We start from the raw sequence: 20,055 nt of genomic DNA, 5'->3' as shown, positions 1-20,055 counted from the left end.
TCACCATTATGTGACCCGTTGACGTGTCTGGCCACTGGTGTATCTCTCTTATTGCGGATATCACCCACATGTTCTCCTATTCTCCTCCTAAACTCTCTGATACTCTTTCCAATATAAGATTTACCACATGTACAGGTAATCCGATAAATGACGCCCTTGGTCTTACAATTGATAAAGTCTCTGATCTCAAAAGACTCGTCAATATTGTCAAAATTTTTACCTACCCGTACATATTCACAGGCCACACAATCCCCGCACCGGTAGCATCCCTTCGTTCTGACTGGTAACCATGTACTATTTGTCATAGGTGTAACAAAATGACTATGAACTAAACGATTTCCTATCGTTCTACTTTTTCTGTAGGTAATGTTTGGTTTTTCACCTACAAAATCCTTTAAGTCCTCGTCCATCAGTAATATACCCCAGTGCTTCTGAATCACCTCCTTGACCATTCGGGCCCCATTATCAAAAGTGCATATGAGTCGTGCAGTATCACTAGGGTTCTCGACTTTCCTTTTTGGTACCATCAGTTCACCTCTATTTTGTTGATTGGCATATTTAAATGCCCCTCTAAGTATCTCATCAGGGTAGCCCTTCATGAGGAATCTCTGGCGCAATTCATCCGCCTTAGTTTTGAAGTCCTTTGTATTCGAGCAATTTCTCTTTAACCTCAGATACTGGCCCTTAGGGATTTCCTTTTTCAAACAATAAGGGTGGTGGCTCTCCCACCTCAAGAAAGAGTTAGTAGAGGTGGGTTTACGAAAGATGGTAGTTTCTAAGGTGTCGCCTCCCTCAGATTTTGTAATCATAATATCAAGGAAAGCCAACCTATTGGGGTCGATTTCATATGTAAACCTCAGGCCCATCTCGTTCTGATTAAGCAGATTAATGAACTCGTGGAAATCAACCACAGACCCCCGCCATAGAATAAAAACATCATCTATAAACCTGACCCAAAGGTCAATAAGGCTGGTCAGATGTACATGTTTGTCAGAGAACACAATGGAGTCCTCCCACCAGCCCAGGAACAAGTTGGCGTAACTGGGCGCACATGGATTGCCCATAGCGGTGCCCCTGAGCTGGTGGAGGACTTGACCATCGAAGGTGAAAACATTACTCCGCAAGACAAACTCAAGAAAAGACATAACCATCTCATTGTGAGGAACAAATTGGCATCCTCTTGTGGCCAGGAAATGGTTAACACCCATAATTCCAAATTTATGTGGAATGGATGAATAGAGCGCTTCAATGTCAATACTGGCTAAATACACCCCTGGTTCCACATAAATATTCTCCAATTTTTAAAAAAAATCTGAGGTATCCCTAACATAGGACGGTAGAGAGCTGACGAAAGGTCTTAATATTTCGTCAATATATATACCTACATTGTGGGTTATACTTCCAATACCCGATACAATCGGTCTACCCTTAAGGGGGTGGACCCCCTTATGTATCTTAGGAAGTGCGTAAAAAGTCGCCACCACTGGATGCGGTGTCTATCAGCAAATATCTCTGTGGGTGTACATTTGCTGTCTGGAAAACTGTCGTACATCACATGGTGTGACTAGTAATGTATGCAACATACCTTTTTATGCGCATGTTAAGCAATGCAGCCATGATTGTGTGGATACAGGTTGCTTGGAAACACTTATAAGTTCACTTCCGGCAATCGCAGATCATGGGCTCGTGTACAGCCGGCGGTGTGGCATTTATTATACTGAGTGCCGCACGCGCTTTGGCGTGTTACCATGGAAATGCGTGACCAGAAGTATAAGCATAGCCGGTGTATAGCCGGTGGTGTGTCAGTTATTATCATATTCAGTTCCGCACGCGCTCTGGCGTGTTACCAGGGAAATGCGAACCGGAAGTATAAGCATAGCCGGAGAAGTATGCCGCATGCGCATTAGGCAGTAACTCAGATACCGGAAGTATTTTCGGCTCAGAGGGGAGGACAATTATGACATGGCGCTACTTCCACCCGGAATATGAGCACGAGACCTGACGGAAATGAGGTAGGACGCCATGTAATTTTCTAAGAAACAGGAAGTTATTTAAGTGGCGGTTGATTGTTCTTTATCTCACCCTACCACGGCCCGTACCTACGGCTAGGTGTAACGGACATAGGAGACACCTTCTAATACAGGGGTTCCCTATTACAAAAGAAAATATCCCCCACATATTTTATTTCTTGTTCCCCTGATGAATCTCCCCTATGGGAGAGGAAACGCGTAGGGAAGCATACATGGTTATGGTGGGTACAATTTACTAGCCTGACTTGGGGACTGCCCTTGTCAGGGCAGGAGCAACACAGGGGCACGGCTGGGTAGTGCAGATACTGTTTTCCCTCCCCCTTGACATATATGGATGCTCCTGTGAAGGAAACAGCATATTTGGTGAGAAAAAAACATTTTTTAATTTTTTTATCGAGCACTGGTTACATGAGCACTGTTTATGCACTTTATCACTTGTGTTTTGTATTATCCATATGAATTTTATACTTATACCATTAAAGGTTATGTTTTAATATTTAAATAGTGTTCTCCTAGCTGGTCAGGAGAAATTACACAACAAAATTTTGGGGTCCGTTTTTTAATGTTACCCTTGTTAAAATAAAAAAAATTGGATATGAAGTAAAAAATGTTTCCACATTCCAAAAATTCCTTTGAGTACCTGAAGGGTTAATGAACTTCTTGAATGTGGTTTTGAGCACCTTAAGGGTGCAGTTTTTAGAATGATGTCACTTTTGTGTATTTTCTATCATATAGACCCCTTAAAGTGACTTCAAATGTAAGGTGGTCCCTAAAAAAAAAATGGTGTTGTAAACATGAGAAATCGCTGTTTAACTTTTAACCCTTATAACTCCCTAACAAAAAATAAGATTTGGTTCCAAAATTGTGCTGATGTAAAGTAGATGCAGCGCGTTTTACCTGCGGATTTTTCAAAAACTGAGCGGAAAAATCCGCACAGAAATCCGCAAGAATGTCTTCAGGAAGCAAAAAGAAAAAGCTCAAAGAACCAATATGAACAGCAAGTTTGTCATTTATAAATGGAGAGGAAGAATGCTTTTTAGGGCCCGTTCACACGAGCATAGATAGATGTCATCCGAGTACAATCCGATGATTTCCATGCACCCATAGACTTGAATGGGTGAGTGGCATCCGATTTACGGAGCCGCTCGCAGCATGCTGCAATTATTTTTTTCATGCTTTCAAAAAATCATAGACTAACACTGATCCGAGTGCCGTCCGATAAAGGATCCTATAGCACTTGGTCGCTTTTAGGGATTTTCTAAAGGCAGTTTTCGGAACGATCTGACCCCAAAAACTCACCAGTTTGCTCCCACCTTTCCTTCCTAGCAGCGCCCGTACACGTATAGATTACCAGTACTGATCATCAGTCTCCCCATGGTAATAAAACAATCGTTTCCATGTAAGACAAATCTGCAGAACATTTATTACCAATTTATCAAATTATTCATATTTTGGGGAACTGTTGTGAAATTGGATTTTGGGCTCCCCCGGTGGCCACTGGTGGAATTGAACTGGTGTGCATCATCCTCTCTGTTCACCTGTTTCCATCAGGATGTGGGAGTCGCTATTTAGCCTTGCTCCTCTGTCACTTCCATGCCGGTCAACATTGTAATCAGAAGCCTTTCTGTGCATGTTCCTGCTGCTAGACAACTCCCAGCTAAGTTGGACTTAGTCCTTGTTTGTTTTTGCATTTTGTTCCAGTTCACAGCTGTAGTTTCGTTTCTGTGTCTGGAAAGCTCTTGTGATCTGAAATTGCCACTCTGATGTTATGAGTTAATACTAGAGTCTTAAAGTAATTTCAGGATGGTATTTTGATAGGGTTTTCAGCTGACCATGAAAGTGCCCTTTCTGTCTTCCTGCTATCTAGTAAGCGGACCTCAATTTTGCTAAACCTATTTTCATACTACGTTTGTCATTTCATCTAAAATCACCGCCAATATTTGTGGGGGCCTCTGTCTGCCTTTCGGGGAAATTTCTCTAGAGGTGAGCCAGGACTATATTTTCCTCTGCCAGGATTAGTTAGTCCTCCGGCCGGCGCTGGGCATCTAGGGATAAAACGCAGGCTACGCTACCCGGCTACTGTTAGTTGTGCGGCAGGTTTAGTTCATGGTCAGTTTAGTTTCCATCCTTCCAAGAGCTAGTTCGTATGTTTGCTGGGCTATGTTCTCTTGCCATTGAGAACCATAACAGTTTGACCGGCCCTAAAAGGGTTAAATTAATTGACAGAGAAAGGAGAGAAAAGAGAAGTCTGCTGAAGATTTTTTTTTTTTTTCTCAGTTCTGAGTGTGCTTGTAATTGAATCTCTTGCAAGTCTGCCTATATTGCAGCCTTTCTCTCTCTCTCTCCTTCTAATCCTGGAATGGCTCTGTGTTCACCTGTTTAAAATGGATATTCAGAGTTTAGCTGCAGGTTTGAATAATCTCACCACGAAAGTTCAAAACTTACAAGATTTTGTTGTTCATGTTCCTATATCTGAACCTAGAATTCCTTTGCCTGAATTTTTCTCGGGGAATAGATCTTGCTTTCAAAATTTCAAAAATAATTGCAAGTTGTTTTTGTCCCTGAAATCTCGCTCTGCTGGAGATCCTGCTCAGCAGGTCAGGATTGTGATTTCTTTGCTCCGGGGCGACCCTCAGGATTGGGCTTTTGCATTGGCTCCAGGGGATCCTGCGTTGCTCAATGTGGATGCGTTTTTTCTGGCCTTGGGGTTGCTTTATGAGGAACCTCAGTTAGAACTTCAGGCGGAAAAGGCCTTGATGTCCCTATCTCAGGGGCAAGACGAAGCTGAAATATACTGCCAGAAATTCCGTAAATGGGCTGTGCTTACTCAGTGGAATGAGTGCGCCCTGGCGGCGAATTTCAGAGAGGGTCTCTCTGATGCCATTAAGGATGTTATGGTGGGGTTCCCTGTGCCTGCGGGTCTGAATGAGTCCATGACAATGGCTATCCAGATCGATAGGCGTCTGCGGGAGCGCAAACCTGTGCACCATTTGGCGGTGTCTACTGAGAAGACGCCAGAGAATATGCAATGTGATAGAATTCTGTCCAGAAGTGAACGGCAGAATTTTAGACGAAAAAATGGGTTGTGCTTCTATTGCGGTGATTCAACTCATGTTATATCAGCATGCTCTAAGCGTACTAAGAAGCTTGATAAGTCTCTTTCAATTGGCACTTTACAGTCTAAGTTTATTCTATCTGTGACCCTGATTTGTTCTTTATCATCTATTACCGCGGATGCCTATGTCGACTCTGGCGCCGCTTTGAGTCTTATGGATTGGTCCTTTGCCAAACGCTGTGGGTATGATTTGGAGCCTCTTGAAACTCCTATACCCCTGAAGGGGATTGACTCCACCCCATTGGCTAGCAATAAACCACAATACTGGACACAAGTAACTATGCGGATTAATCCGGATCACCAGGAGATTATTCGCTTTCTTGTGCTGTATAACCTACATGATGTGTTGGTGCTTGGATTGCCATGGCTGCAATCTCATAACCCAGTCCTTGACTGGAAAGCTATGTCTGTGTTAAGCTGGGGATGTAAGGGGACGCATGGGGACGTACCTGTGGTTTCCATTTTATCATCTATTCCCTCTGAGATTCCTGAATTCTTGACTGAATATCGTGACGTTTTTGAAGAACCTAAGCTTGGTTCATTACCTCCGCACCGGGAGTGCGATTGTGCCATAGATTTGATTCCGGGTAGTAAATACCCTAAGGGTCGTTTATTTAATCTGTCTGTGCCTGAACATGCTGCTATGCGAGAATATATAAAGGAGTCCTTGGAAAAGGGACATATTCGTCCTTCGTCATCTCCCTTAGGAGCCGGTTTTTTCTTTGTGGCTAAGAAAGATGGCTCTTTGAGGCCGTGCATTGATTATCGGCTTTTGAATAAAATCACGGTTAAATATCAATATCCGTTGCCACTGCTGACTGATTTGTTTGCTCGCATAAAGGGGGCCAAGTGGTTCTCTAAGATAGATCTTCGTGGGGCGTATAATTTGGTGCGAATTAAGCAGGGGGATGAGTGGAAAACCGCATTTAATACGCCCGAGGGCCACATTGAGTATTTGGTGATGCCTTTTGGTCTTTCAAATGCCCCTTCAGTCTTTCAGTCCTTTATGCATGACATTTTCCGTGATTATTTGGATAAATTTATGATTGTGTATCTGGATGATATTTTGATTTTTTCGGATGACTGGGACTCTCATGTCCAGCAGGTCAGGAGGGTTTTTCAGGTTTTGCGGTCTAATTCCTTGTGTGTGAAGGGTTCTAAGTGCGTTTTTGGGGTTCAAAAGATTTCCTTTTTGGGATATATTTTTTCCCCCTCTTCCATCGAGATGGATCCTGTCAAGGTTCAGGCTATTTGTGATTGGACGCAACCCTCTTCTCTTAAGAGTCTTCAGAAATTTTTGGGCTTTGCTAACTTTTATCGTCGATTTATTGCTGGTTTTTCTGATGTTGTTAAACCATTGACTGATTTGACTAAGAAGGGTGCTGATGTTGCTGATTGGTCCCCTGCTGCTGTGGAGGCCTTTCGGGAGCTTAAGCGCCGCTTTTCTTCCGCCCCTGTGTTGCGTCAGCCTGATGTTGCTCTTCCTTTTCAGGTTGAGGTCGACGCTTCTGAAATCGGAGCTGGGGCGGTTTTGTCGCAGAGAAGTTCCGATTGCTCCGTGATGAGACCTTGTGCTTTTTTCTCGCGTAAATTTTCGCCCGCCGAGCGGAATTATGATGTTGGGAATCGGGAGCTTTTGGCCATGAAGTGGGCTTTTGAGGAGTGGCGTCATTGGCTTGAGGGGGCTAGACATCAGGTGGTGGTATTGACTGACCACAAAAATCTAATTTATCTTGAGTCCGCCAGACGCCTGAATCCTAGACAGGCGCGCTGGTCGTTGTTTTTCTCTCGGTTTAATTTTGTGGTGTCCTACCTGCCGGGTTCTAAGAATGTTAAGGCGGATGCCCTTTCTAGGAGTTTTGAGCCTGACTCCCCTGGTAATTCTGAACCTACAGGTATCCTTAAGGATGGAGTGATATTGTCTGCCGTTTCTCCAGACCTGCGGCGGGCCTTGCAGGAGTTTCAGGCGGATAGACCTGATCGTTGCCCACCTGGTAGACTGTTTGTTCCTGATGATTGGACCAGTAAAGTAATTTCTGAGGTTCATTCTTCTGCGTTGGCAGGTCATCCTGGAATCTTTGGTACCAGGGATTTGGTGGCAAGGTCCTTCTGGTGGCCTTCCCTGTCTCGAGATGTGCGAGGCTTCGTGCAGTCTTGTGACGTTTGTGCTCGGGCCAAGCCTTGTTGTTCTCGGGCTAGTGGATTGTTGTTGCCCTTGCCTATCCCGAAGAGGCCCTGGACGCACATCTCGATGGATTTTATTTCGGATCTTCCTGTTTCTCAGAAGATGTCTGTCATCTGGGTGGTGTGTGATCGTTTCTCTAAGATGGTCCATTTGGTTCCCCTGCCTAAGTTGCCTTCTTCTTCCGAGTTGGTTCCTCTGTTTTTTCAAAATGTGGTCCGTTTGCATGGTATTCCGGAGAATATCGTTTCTGACAGAGGTACCCAATTCGTGTCTAGATTTTGGCGAGCATTCTGTGCTAGGATGGGCATAGATTTGTCTTTCTCGTCTGCTTTCCATCCTCAGACTAATGGCCAGACCGAGCGGACGAATCAGACCTTGGAGACATATTTGAGGTGTTTTGTGTCTGCAGATCAGGATGATTGGGTTGCTTTTTTGCCTTTAGCGGAGTTTGCCCTCAATAATCGGGCCAGTTCTGCCACCTTGGTGTCTCCCTTTTTCTGTAATTCGGGGTTTCATCCTCGATTTTCTTCTGGTCAGGTGGAATCTTCGGATTGTCCTGGAGTGGATGCTGTGGTGGAGAGGTTGCATCAGATTTGGGGGCAGGTAGTGGACAATTTGAAGTTGTCCCAGGAGAAGACTCAGCTTTTTGCCAACCGCCGGCGTCGGGTTGGTCCTCGGCTTTGTGTTGGGGACTTGGTGTGGTTGTCTTCTCGTTTTGTCCCTATGAGGGTTTCTTCTCCCAAGTTTAAGCCTCGGTTCATCGGCCCGTACAAGATATTGGAGATTCTTAACCCTGTGTCCTTCCGTTTGGACCTCCCTGCATCTTTTTCTATTCATAATGTTTTTCATCGGTCATTATTGCGCAGGTATGAGGTACCGGTTGTGCCTTCCGTTGAGCCTCCTGCTCCGGTGTTGGTTGAGGGCGAGTTGGAGTACGTTGTGGAAAAAATCTTGGACTCCCGTGTTTCCAGACGGAAACTCCAGTATCTGGTCAAATGGAAGGGATACGGTCAGGAGGATAATTCTTGGGTGACTGCCTCTGATGTTCATGCCTCCGATTTGGTCCGTGCCTTTCATAGGGCTCATCCTGATCGCCCTGGTGGTTCTGGTGAGGGTTCGGTGCCCCCTCCTTGAGGGGGGGGTACTGTTGTGAAATTGGATTTTGGGCTCCCCGGTGGCCACTGGTGGAATTGAACTGGTGTGCATCATCCTCTCTGTTCACCTGTTTCCATCAGGATGTGGGAGTCGCTATTTAGCCTTGCTCCTCTGTCACTTCCATGCCGGTCAACATTGTAATCAGAAGCCTTTCTGTGCATGTTCCTGCTGCTAGACAACTCCCAGCTAAGTTGGACTTAGTCCTTGTTTGTTTTTGCATTTTGTTCCAGTTCACAGCTGTAGTTTCGTTTCTGTGTCTGGAAAGCTCTTGTGATCTGAAATTGCCACTCTGATGTTATGAGTTAATACTAGAGTCTTAAAGTAATTTCAGGATGGTATTTTGATAGGGTTTTCAGCTGACCATGAAAGTGCCCTTTCTGTCTTCCTGCTATCTAGTAAGCGGACCTCAATTTTGCTAAACCTATTTTCATACTACGTTTGTCATTTCATCTAAAATCACCGCCAATATTTGTGGGGGCCTCTGTCTGCCTTTCGGGGAAATTTCTCTAGAGGTGAGCCAGGACTATATTTTCCTCTGCCAGGATTAGTTAGTCCTCCGGCCGGCGCTGGGCGTCTAGGGATAAAACGCAGGCTACGCTACCCGGCTACTGTTAGTTGTGCGGCAGGTTTAGTTCATGGTCAGTTTAGTTTCCATCCTTCCAAGAGCTAGTTCGTATGTTTGCTGGGCTATGTTCTCTTGCCATTGAGAACCATAACAGGGAACATCTCGCCCAATAAAAGGAATTTTCATTTTGGGCAATGTTCCTGTCTAGGTCACAAAGAGGTTAATGCAGAAACAAAGCCCAGAAGACAAGGCTGGAGAAGCCATCAACAGGTGTTCCCTGGTCCTGTGTGGGGAGAATCCTGACGATGCTGTCATCTCACTGCAGTGACTGTGCTCCCATCACCCAGCCATGCTGTCCTCCCTGATGACCCCTCTGCCTGTGTGGACACAGATAGGGCCCCTCTGCCTATGTGGACACAGATAGGACCCCTCTGCCTATGTGGACACAGATAGGACCCCTCTGCCTGTGTGGACACAGATAGGGCCCCTCTGCCTATGTGGACACAGATAGGACCCCTCTGCCTATGTGGACACAGATAGGACCCCTCTCCGTGTGTGGACACAGATAGGACCCCTCTCCCTCTGTGGACACAGATAGGACCCCTCTGCCTATGTGGACACAGATAGGACCCCTCTGCCTATGTGGACACAGATAGGACCCATCTCCCTGTGTGGACACAGATAGGACCCCTCTCCGTGTGTGGACACAGATAGGACCCCTCTGCCTGTGTGGACACAGATAGGACCTCTCTCCCTGTGTGGACACAGATAGGACCCCTCTCCCTGTGTGGACACAGATAGGACCCCTCTGCCTGTGTGGACACAGATAGGACCCCTCTGCCTGTGTGGACACAGATAGGACCCCTCTCCCTGTGTGGACACAGATAGGACCCCTCTCCCTGTGTGGACACAGATAGGACCCCTCTCCCTGTGTGGACACAGATAGGACCCCTCTGCCTGTGTGGACACAGATAGGACCCCTCTCCCTGTGTGGACACAGATAGGACCCCTCTGCCTGTGTGGACACAGATAGGACCCCTCTCCCTGTGTGGACACAGATAGGACCCCTCTGCCTGTGTGGACACAGACAGGACCCCTCTCCCTGGGTGGACACAGATAGGACCCCTCTGCCTGTGTGGACACAGATAGGACCCCTCTGCCTGTGTGGACACAGATAGGACCCCTCTGCCTGTGTGGACACAGACATGACCCCTCTCCCTGGGTGGACACAGATAGGACCCCTCTGCCTGTGTGGACACAGACAGGACCCCTCTGCCTGTGTGGACACAGACAGGACCCCTCTCCCTGGGTGGACACAGACAGGACCCCTCTCCCTGGGTGGACACAGATAGGACCCCTCTCCCTGGGTGGACACAGATAGGACCCCTCTGCCTGTGTGGACACAGATAGGACCCCTCTCCCTGTGTGGACACAGATAGGACCCCTCTGCCTGTGTGGACACAGACAGGACCCCTCTCCCTGGGTGGACACAGATAGGACCCCTCTGCCTGTGTGGACACAGATAGGACCCCTCTGCCTGTGTGGACACAGACAGGACCCCTCTCCCTGGGTGGACACAGATAGGACCCCTCTGCCTGTGTGGACACAGACAGGACCCCTCTGCCTGTGTGGACACAGACAGGACCCCTCTCCCTGGGTGGACACAGACAGGACCCCTCTCCCTGGGTGGACACAGATAGGACCCCTCTCCCTGGGTGGACACAGATAGGACCCCTCTGCCTGTGTGGACACAGACAGGACCCCTCTCCCTGGGTGGACACAGATAGGACCCCTCTGCCTGTGTGGACACAGACAGGACCCCTCTGCCTGTGTGGACACAGACAGGACCCCTCTCCCTGGGTGGACACAGATAGGACCCCTCTCCCTGGGTGGACACAGATAGGACCCCTCTGCCTGTGTGGACACAGACAGGACCCCTCTCCCTGGGTGGACACAGACATGACCCCTCTCCTGTGCACTGTGTGGACACAGATCCACAGCCTGGGCTGGGGGAGAAGTTTGGGATGGAGCCTGGAGCTCAGCATTAACCTTAGAGTGTTTCACTGCAGTCCCTGCACATGTCTACCTCCTCCCTACAGGAGCTGAAGGGGAGCAGGGTGTGCAAAGTGCAAGGGGAGGAGGAGGAGAGCGCCTAGGGCAGCTCTGCACTGTGACCCAGCCTTGGCTGTGAGCTTGTCTGCTGTATGTCTGAGGCTGGGAGGCTGCCCCTCCATGTGTGTGTGTCTATGCTGCGCTCTGCCGCCGCCACCGCTGCCCTTTGATCCTTGCACTAGTGTTAGGGGCTTGAAGACACACAGGGAGCAGCCATACACGGCAGCCGCGGCTCCTCAGCATCATGTCGCCCCTCCATACACACCACACACGTATAGATCACATCCATTGAGGAATATTTATTACGACTGGGGGAGGGAGGTGAAGGGGAGGACAAGCCAGGTGCAAGGACCGAGCGCCCTGACTCCGGAGCCCGCAGGAGCTGCTCCTCATCCTCTCGTCTCCCGAGGAGGAGAATGTGATGGACGCGGAGAAGCCCTGGACACTGTAAGGGGACACAATGCCCAGGAGGAAGCAGGAGCAGCCCAAGCGCCTGCCTTCACGTAAGTGCCCGCCGCCGTCTGGCGCTGCAGCGAGCTGCCCGTTGTGTGCGCTAGTTTAGGGTTACAGAGGTGCTGTGTGCGGGCTGAGCAGGGCAGCCATGTTGTGGAGCAGCAGTCCTGTGCTGGCTATGGGTTTCATCGTTTTATTCAGCTAGTCTGTGGGTGTTGTGTGTGTGGAGCGACCCCCTCCTCCTCCCGTGCCCTCCGCCCGCCATGCTGCTCGCCAGCCCTGTGCCGGGCTCTGCCACAATCAATAGGGCTCTGTCCCCGGGTAAAGGTTGCGGCCAGCTCCGGCTGCTGAGCCTGGCGGCCCCGGGAGGAGAGGCAGCAGCAGATGCAAGGGGGAGGGAGGCTGTGCAAGAAACCCGAGGGGTGGGCCGAGCACGGGAGGGAGAAAGGGGGTGTCTGTATAGGAATCCCTGCGAGGGGCTGCAGCCTGGGCACAGGAAGGGGCACCCACAGCCCCGGGCACAGGAAGGGGCACCCACAGCCCCGGGCACAGGAGGGGGCACCCACAGCCCCGGCACACACCGGCCTTGCTGCAACTTTTCCTGCTACTTCCAGCCCAGTCCTTCATTGTCCACAGCCTGGAACTTTTCTCATGCTCAAAGATGGCAGAGCATGTAGTGCTGGGCATGATGCCTAATGTGTGCCCCAACCCTGGGCAGGAGCAGGTCACTAGCACTGACCCCTGGGGCACATCGGAAATGACTTTCTATGGGTGAGGTGGGGGGTATCATCCCTCTAAGTGGTGAGGGGCAGATCTGGGCCATGCTTCACCTCTGATACCCTAGTGGCACTGCTGTAAGCAATAGATGCTAGGAGGGCTCAGTGTTTGGGGGGTATCATCCCTCTAAGTGGTGAGGGGCAGATCTGGGCCATGCTTCACCTGTTACCCTAGTGGCACTGCTGTAAGCAATAGGTGCTAGGAGGGCTCAGTGTTTGGGGGGTATCATCCCTCTAAGTGGTGAGGGGCAGATCTGGGCCATGCTTCACCTCTGATACCCTAGTGGCACTGCTGTAAGCAATAGGTGCTAGGAGGGCTCAGTGTTTGGGGGGTATCATCCCTCTAAGTGGTGAGGGGCAGATCTGGGCCATGCTTCACCTCTGATACCCTAGTGGCACTGCTGTAAGCAATAGGGGCTAGGAGGGCTCAGTGTTTGGGGGGTATCATCCCTCTAAGTGGTGAGGGGCAGATCTGGGCCATGCTTCACCTCTGATACCCTAGTGGCACTGCTGTAAGCAATAGATGCTAGGAGGGCTCAGTGTTTGGGGGGTATCATCCCTCTAAGTGATGAGGGGCAGATCTGGGCCATGCTTCACCTCTGATACCCTAGTGGCACTGCTGTAAGCAATAGGGGCTAGGAGGGCTCAGTGTTTGGGGGGTATCATCCCTCTAAGTGATGAGGGGCAGATCTGGGCCATGCTTCACCTCTGTTACCCTAGTGGCACTGCTGTAAGCAATAGGTGCTAGGAGGGCTCAGTGTTTGGGGGGTATCATCCCTCTAAGTGGTGAGGGGCAGATCTGGGCCATGCTTCACCTCTGATACCCTAGTGGTACTGCTGTAAGCAATAGGTGCTAGGAGGGCTCAGTGCTTGGGGGGTGTTAGGAGGGCTCAGTGCTTGGGGGGTGTTAGGAGGGCTCAGTGTTTGGGGGGTATCATCCCTCTAAGTGGTGAGGGGCAGATCTGGGCCATGCTTCACCTCTGATACCTTAGTGCTACTGCTGTAAGCAATAGGTGCTAGGAGGGCTCAGGTGAGGTGGGCACTGTAGAGGCCACTTCTGGGGTGGTCTCACACGCCTCTCCTAGATGCCCTGTGATGTAGATGTCTCCAGTATCGTCACCTGACACAAAGCATTCTTCATCACTGGTGTGTAGTGTGGTCCAGGGGTTATGCAGCAGCTGGCACCAGACACCCCAAAATTCCTACATTTAGTGTTCACATCCACCTTGGGCACACGGGGTGCTGCTGTATTGTTTTCCGTGTTTACATTGTCTTTGCCACGGTTTGGTTGACTGGCCATGACTGTAGCTTGCAGGTGATACCCCAGCCTGTCACACCGTCTCTGCCATGAATGTGGCACAGAGGTGCATAGATCTGTGGAGGCAAGGGTTAATCCTGGGCCGGCTGCACCCCTTGGTTCAGCTGAGGATCTGTACATGGCTGTGTTTTCGCTGCTGGTGTGTATAAAGCCACAGTCGGTCACCTGAAGTTCACAAGGTTGGGGGAAGGGAGGGAGGGGTCAGGCTGTTGCTTTCCATTTGCAGCCATTTGCTCTCTGCAGACAGATCCCGATCAATATCCATAACATAAATATATGTATGCATGTCTCTGACACACAGGGAAGAATGGAGGAGGCTGGCACAGCTTCAGCCTGCGCGCCGTGGGCATTAATAACCTCACTGGCATCTAGGGCTCCACTGCAGCTCCTACATAGACCGTCATATTGTGTACATAGTCTGTACCTGGGATCACTGGATTATAAGCGCTGCAGAGTATGTTGGCGCTACATAACATAATGAAGAATATCTTTAGTGGCCTGTGCTTGGCATTTGGATTACCCCTTTGTACAGGATGACATGACATAGAACACATACGTAGTGCATGAGGCTTCGCTCCAGAGGGTAAATTAATGTGCTCTTATGTCCAGGAATAACCTAAACACATAGTGTGTGTATAATATATATATATATATATATATATATATATATATATATATATATATATATATATATATATATATATCCTTATTTATTCCATTTACTGTGCCGCCGCTTCGGGGAAAGTTTTCGTTTTTCGTCAGCCCAGCTCTTGTCTACATAGACTGGATTCCCTTTACTATATACAGCACAGATCGACGGCTGGTAGCAGGGGAACGGGTGGTCAGGTGCTGCAGACAGTCCCTGAAGAGGTTAATTACAGTGGAAATGTTTTGCTATTTTTGTTTTTGCTTTGAAGACAGAAATATGTGAGGATGGAGGAAGGCGACCTCTGCTGAGCAGGAGCTGTATGTCTAAGTGGCAGCCCCGCCATGTGACCTTGACCCCGACCTCAGCTACTCCCCCCAGCTCTGAGTCATTCTCCATTTTAGCTCAGTCACTCTGGGCCTACTCGGTGCCTTTGTGCTCTGACTGTAGCTGTGAAATGAACCTCTTCTCTCCTGCAGATCCTCGGCCCTGTCTGCCCCTGTTCTTAGGTTAGGAGCAGTCAGAGGAAGCGCTCAATGAGCTCAAACTTTCGTCTGTTGCAGAGACTGTGTTTTAAATTGTCACCGGGGAAATCTACAAACGTCTTATTTGTGTCCAGCACGAAGTCTTGTCATCTAAAGAGAACTTTCCATTCATAGATACCGTATGTGACCCGCACCGTCTAGTGCCACCTTCACTACTATCTATCTTTTTTCAGGAAGCTGAAAAAAACCCAAGACATTTTGTAATTAATTCTGTGTATTTACAATTAAACCACAAAAGTGTAAACAGTTTACAGCTCCTTTCATTACGACGACTGTCAGCACAGAATGACTGTTCAAGTCCCATTCTCGGGGCACCCTAGGTATGGCCAAACATTTACCTACACCCTCCCACCTACTTGTGTTCCCTCTCTCACATATCCCCATCTTTTTTGATAGTCAGAGAAGGGCAGAGATAGAAGGAGAACAAGCAGGTGGGAAGATGTAGGTAAATGTTTGGCCACACCAAGGGTGCACCAAACTCGAGGACTTGGCTTGAACAGTCAATCAGTGCGGACAGCCTCCCTTTAAAAAAGGATATTCCCATATCTAGGACAAGCCATCTCTTTATGATCGGTGCAGGTCTGACAACTGGAACTTCTCCAACCCTGAGAATGAAGGGCTGCAGCAGTCACTCAGCGCTGCGTCCGCTTCCTCGTGGCCAACTTCTGTGCAAGGAACTGTCACAGCCCCATTTTGTTGTGACAAACACAGGTAAAAGTTAACTCGAGAAACCGTGGCAATTTTGTATAACATTTTTTAGTGTTTTTTTTGTGCCACACTGTTATTGGATATGGAAAAAGATTGATCACATGGCCACTACAAATTAATATAGCTGCATCCGTCCTCAAAATTTGGGAATTAATTGATAAATGTGTTTACAGTAAGAAGTGATCTACAGGTTGTATGTATTTACCCCATAATGGTGCCAATAAAAACATCAGCTCTCCTTCCAAAGAACAAGCCGTCACACATCTCCATCATCAGTAAAATTCTTATTTTTAAAAATTTGTGATTATTTTTTTTCACCATTTTAAATAATACGTTTTTGGAGTTTGGTATTGTCTACTAACCTGACACATTAGGTCTCTGTCATGTTATGTCTTAATTGCGGGGGTGGGGTGTTTGCCATTTCACCAAATATGTTTTTTTTTTTTCCCCCCGGTTTCCATTACATTGTACGTTAGGGCTGTCCCACACGTCCAGATAATTCCGGTACCGGAATAAATCGGTACCGGAGTTATCCGTGTCCGTGTGCCTGGGAACTCACGGAGGCCATACGTGCGGCACACGTGTGCCGCCCGTATGGCGAGTGGGTACCACACGGAGCGTGTGGTACCCACTCTGCATGGTGCTGAAGCTGCGATTCATATCTTCCCTGCAGCAGCGTTTGCTGCAGAGAAAATATGAAGAATAGTGTTTAAAATAAAGATCCATGTGTCCGCCGCCCCCCCACCCCCTGTGCGCCCCCCCGCTGGTCAGAAAATACTTACCCGCTCCCTCGCTGCTTCCTGGTCTGGCCGCGGCTTCTCCTGCATGCAGTCACGTGGGGCCGATCATTTACAGTCATGAATATGTGGCTCCACCTCCCATAGGGGCGGAGCCGACTATTCATGATTGTAAATGATCGGCCCCACGTGACCGCATACAGTAGGAGGCGCGGGGCAGAGAGGAAGGAGTGACAGCCAACGTGGAAGTGGGTGAGTATTTTCAGGATAGCGGGGGGGCGCACAGGGGGTGGGAGGGCGGCGGACACATAGATCTTTATTTTTAACACTATTCTTCATATTTTCTCTCCAGCAAACGCTGCTGCAGGGAAGATATGAATACCGGCTTCAGCACCATGTGGGGGGGACAGCGCTTACTGTAGCGCTGTCTCCTGCACGCACACGGACCCCAGACGGAGAATGTCCGTGTGAGGTCCGTGTTTTACGCGGACCCATTGACTCTATTGGGTCCGTGTAAAACGTGCGCTCCCACGAACACTGACATGTCTCCGTGTTTGGCACACGGAGACACGGTCCGCAAAAAATCAATGACATCTGAACAGATGCATTGATTTTTATGGGTCTACGTGTGTCAGTGTCTCCGGTACGTGAGGAAACTGTCACCTCACGTACCGGAATCACTGACGTGTGAAACCGGCCTTAAATGAATGGCGTCATTCAAAACTACACCCCGTTGCACAAAAAATAAAGCCCTCATACGGCGATGTTGTCAGAAAAAAAGTTATGAATGCTAAAACAACAAAAAAAAAACACCTGGAAGTGAAGGGTTTAAATCGGCTGTCCACTGTATAGCCCACCAAAGTGTTCTGTTGGGATCGTGAACACCTCCTCCACGTTCTCCTTAGGTTAGAGTTCCACCGTTGGCAGAGTAGAAATATTCCTTTCAGCATTTTTAAAAGAGAACTTGTCATACAATGCTGCAGTAAGGCTGAACTGCAAAACACCAGTCCTTGTATTCTTGTAGCAATTGTTGATAAAGTCTTGAAGTGATGCGAAGACTATATACATTTTTGTTATCAAAGTTTTAAGTTAATTATCCTAACGCAGTAGGCTTTGATCAAAAGTTTTCTATTCTTTTCTTTGTAGTGTTGCTAGTCTGACTTATTTACTTATTTCATCTCCTTGGTAACAGACAACAAAAAACGATGTGTAGTCAGATCTCTTTTTCATATTCTTTTTGCTTATCCACATTTGGTGAGTGGCAAGAAGTAAGGGACAGATCAAAAAAGGTATGACTGCAGGATCAGAGTACATGTGATTTTGTTTGTGTTCTGTTACCATGGAGACCAATGACTACAATAGAGTTGTAGAAACAAAGTTGCATTTTTTTAGTTAGTACTATTAAAATAAACTCATTTTATTGAATGAATTGAGCTAGAAACATACTGCAAATGCTGACAAAACGTTAAGGCGAACATGTCAGGAGATTTATACTGCCTCTCTGAGAGCATGGTATGAGAGAGTGAAGCTGAGCTCGATGATTGATAGGTTTATGTTATTTGGATCAGGATTTCTGCGTTGAAAGCTGAGAAAATGGTGATGGGACTCTTGGGTATGTGCACACAGTCTTTTTCCGGTGGTCAATAACATCCATTATTGAAGTAGTAGATGCTTTGGGAATCACTCCTTCTCTCGGGAGTTTTGTCAGTTTTGTTTTTTTTTTAGGGTGCTTTTTTTTAAAAAAAATTTTTTTTTTACATTTTTTTTGTGTTCAGATTTTTTTTTTTTTTTTTTTAATCCATTAAACAATGAAGTAAATGCATGTGATTTTCGAAGCAAAAACACTGAAGAAATAAGAAATATTCACAAAACGCCAGAAGAATGTACATGTTCTTTTTAACGGTTGACATCTTTGAAAACCTGAAAATATCAACAGATCGTTGTTTTCCCATATAATTTAATAGGACCATGCTCTTCATTTTGTTAGCACTTTTTCCAACATTTTAATTTAGGGGATTAGCTAAAAAATCGACAAGAAAAGATGCAAAGTGAACGTACTCTCAGGATGTGTTCACACAGTCCGTTATGCAGAGAAAAATAAACAAAATGAGAGTTTCAAGATAAATCCACTTTAGGAAACACTTTTTTTCATATTTGCGTAAAAATACTGTTTTTTACTCAAAAATCTTTCTTCAAATAAAAACAACCTATGGTACATATTCTTATTATCATCGCTGTCCCCCATGGGGCTCACAATCTAAATTCCCTATCAGTATGTCTTTAGAATGTGGGAGGAAACCGGAGTGCCCGGAGAAAACCCACGCAAACACAGAGAGAACATACAAACTCTTTGCAGATGTTGTCCAAGGTGGGATTAGAACCCAGGACTCCAGTGCTGCAAGGCTGCTGTGCTAACCACTGCGCCACCGTGCTGCCCGTAAAATGGACCGACTCTGAAAATATATGATAAATTAGGTTCAGTAGTACAATGCAGGATGTACTGTACATTTTCACAATCATTTTGGAAAGTTATGAAATGTCCTATAAATGTCTGTTCTGTTCCTGATGTAAGGATGAGATCTGTGCTGCACTTTATGTACTTGCTCAGCAGGGAGGCAGTGCAGTGGAGTTGGAGTTTTGGCTTATTGACTCCATAGCCCTGGTGCACAGAACAATTTTTTCAGGCAGATTCCACCTAGAACTTGCCTGGAAAAAGTGCCACAAAATGTGAACATAATGAACAGCAATGGAAAAATTGTATTGCTGTGCCCCTTGCCACTTCTTCTAAGGCTATGTGCACACGTTCAGGAAACTTTACAGAATTTTCCTGAGCAAATTCGGACTACTTTCGCAGGAAATCCGCTCGTGTTTTTTTGCAGATTTTTCTGGAGTTTCCCAATGCAATAATATAATCCACAAAATTAATTAACATGCTGCATTTTTTCCGTGATGCGTTTTTTTCTGCGAATGGGCACAAAAATTGCGGAATGCATTAAATTGATGGGATGCTTAATGTAAGCATTTTGCAGCGGAAAACCGCCGAGAAAAAAAAGTGAAAAATCCGGAACGTGTGCACATAGCCTTACAGTCAGGGTTTGGAAGCTGAGAAGATTGATGCTTTAACGCAAACGGCTTTCACACCTGTTATCCGTGCGCAGTCCATATGCATGTTTTTTTTTTGTTTTGTTTTTTTAGAGCATCACCTTTTAATATCTCATGTCACAGAATTGTAATTTATCTGTAAAAATCAGATGGTGACTCTGTGCTATATGGTGACTCTGTATGGCATCTGATTTTTCTTTTTTGCACCCATAGGTTTGAATAGGCGAGTGTCATCCAATTTACGGAATAAACTAGTGCATGCTGCAATTTGTTTCAAGCATAGATTTGGTCAGTGAAAAATTGCTTATCTGCACTGCCCTATTGAATAGGATTAGTCAGAGTATTATATGTGTTTTCCATGGACAGCACTCAGACCGAAAATATGGTCGGGTGAACGAGCCCTTAGGGTATGGCTCCACGGTCCGGAGGGCCGGCGGGATCGCCGCAGCGGCGAAGCCGCTCGGCGCTAAGCCCCGCCCCCTTTCTGGGACGCGATGGTGCCGGATGTGTACAGTACACATCCGGGATCATCGCACCCCTCGCCATAGGGCCCTGTGATATGCCTTGCGGGGACGCTGCGTCCCCGCAAGGTGTACGGACATGCTGCG

The 20,055-nt window shown here is 47.4% G+C and overlaps 1 protein-coding gene across 2 annotated transcripts in view; it reads left to right on the top strand.

Annotated features, from left to right (window-relative positions):
• The first annotated feature begins 11,138 nt into the window (after window positions 1–11,138).
• The window catches only part of ZNF827 (zinc finger protein 827), a 299,492-nt gene continuing 290,575 nt past the window's right edge, over window positions 11,139–20,055 (top strand). For both annotated transcript variants that reach the window (XM_077279284.1, XM_077279285.1), the window contains exon 1: window positions 11,139–11,665. In XM_077279284.1, the coding sequence (XP_077135399.1) occupies window positions 11,623–11,665 (43 nt within the window). In that variant the 5' untranslated portion in view covers window positions 11,139–11,622. The remainder of the gene's footprint in view (window positions 11,666–20,055) is intronic.

The sequence above is a fragment of the Ranitomeya variabilis genome, chromosome 1, assembly GCF_051348905.1.
Source record: "Ranitomeya variabilis isolate aRanVar5 chromosome 1, aRanVar5.hap1, whole genome shotgun sequence".
NCBI lineage: Eukaryota > Metazoa > Chordata > Amphibia > Anura > Dendrobatidae > Ranitomeya > Ranitomeya variabilis.
The sequence above is the reverse complement of the archived record's forward strand: the minus strand, read 5'-3'. Positions and strand labels throughout refer to the sequence as shown.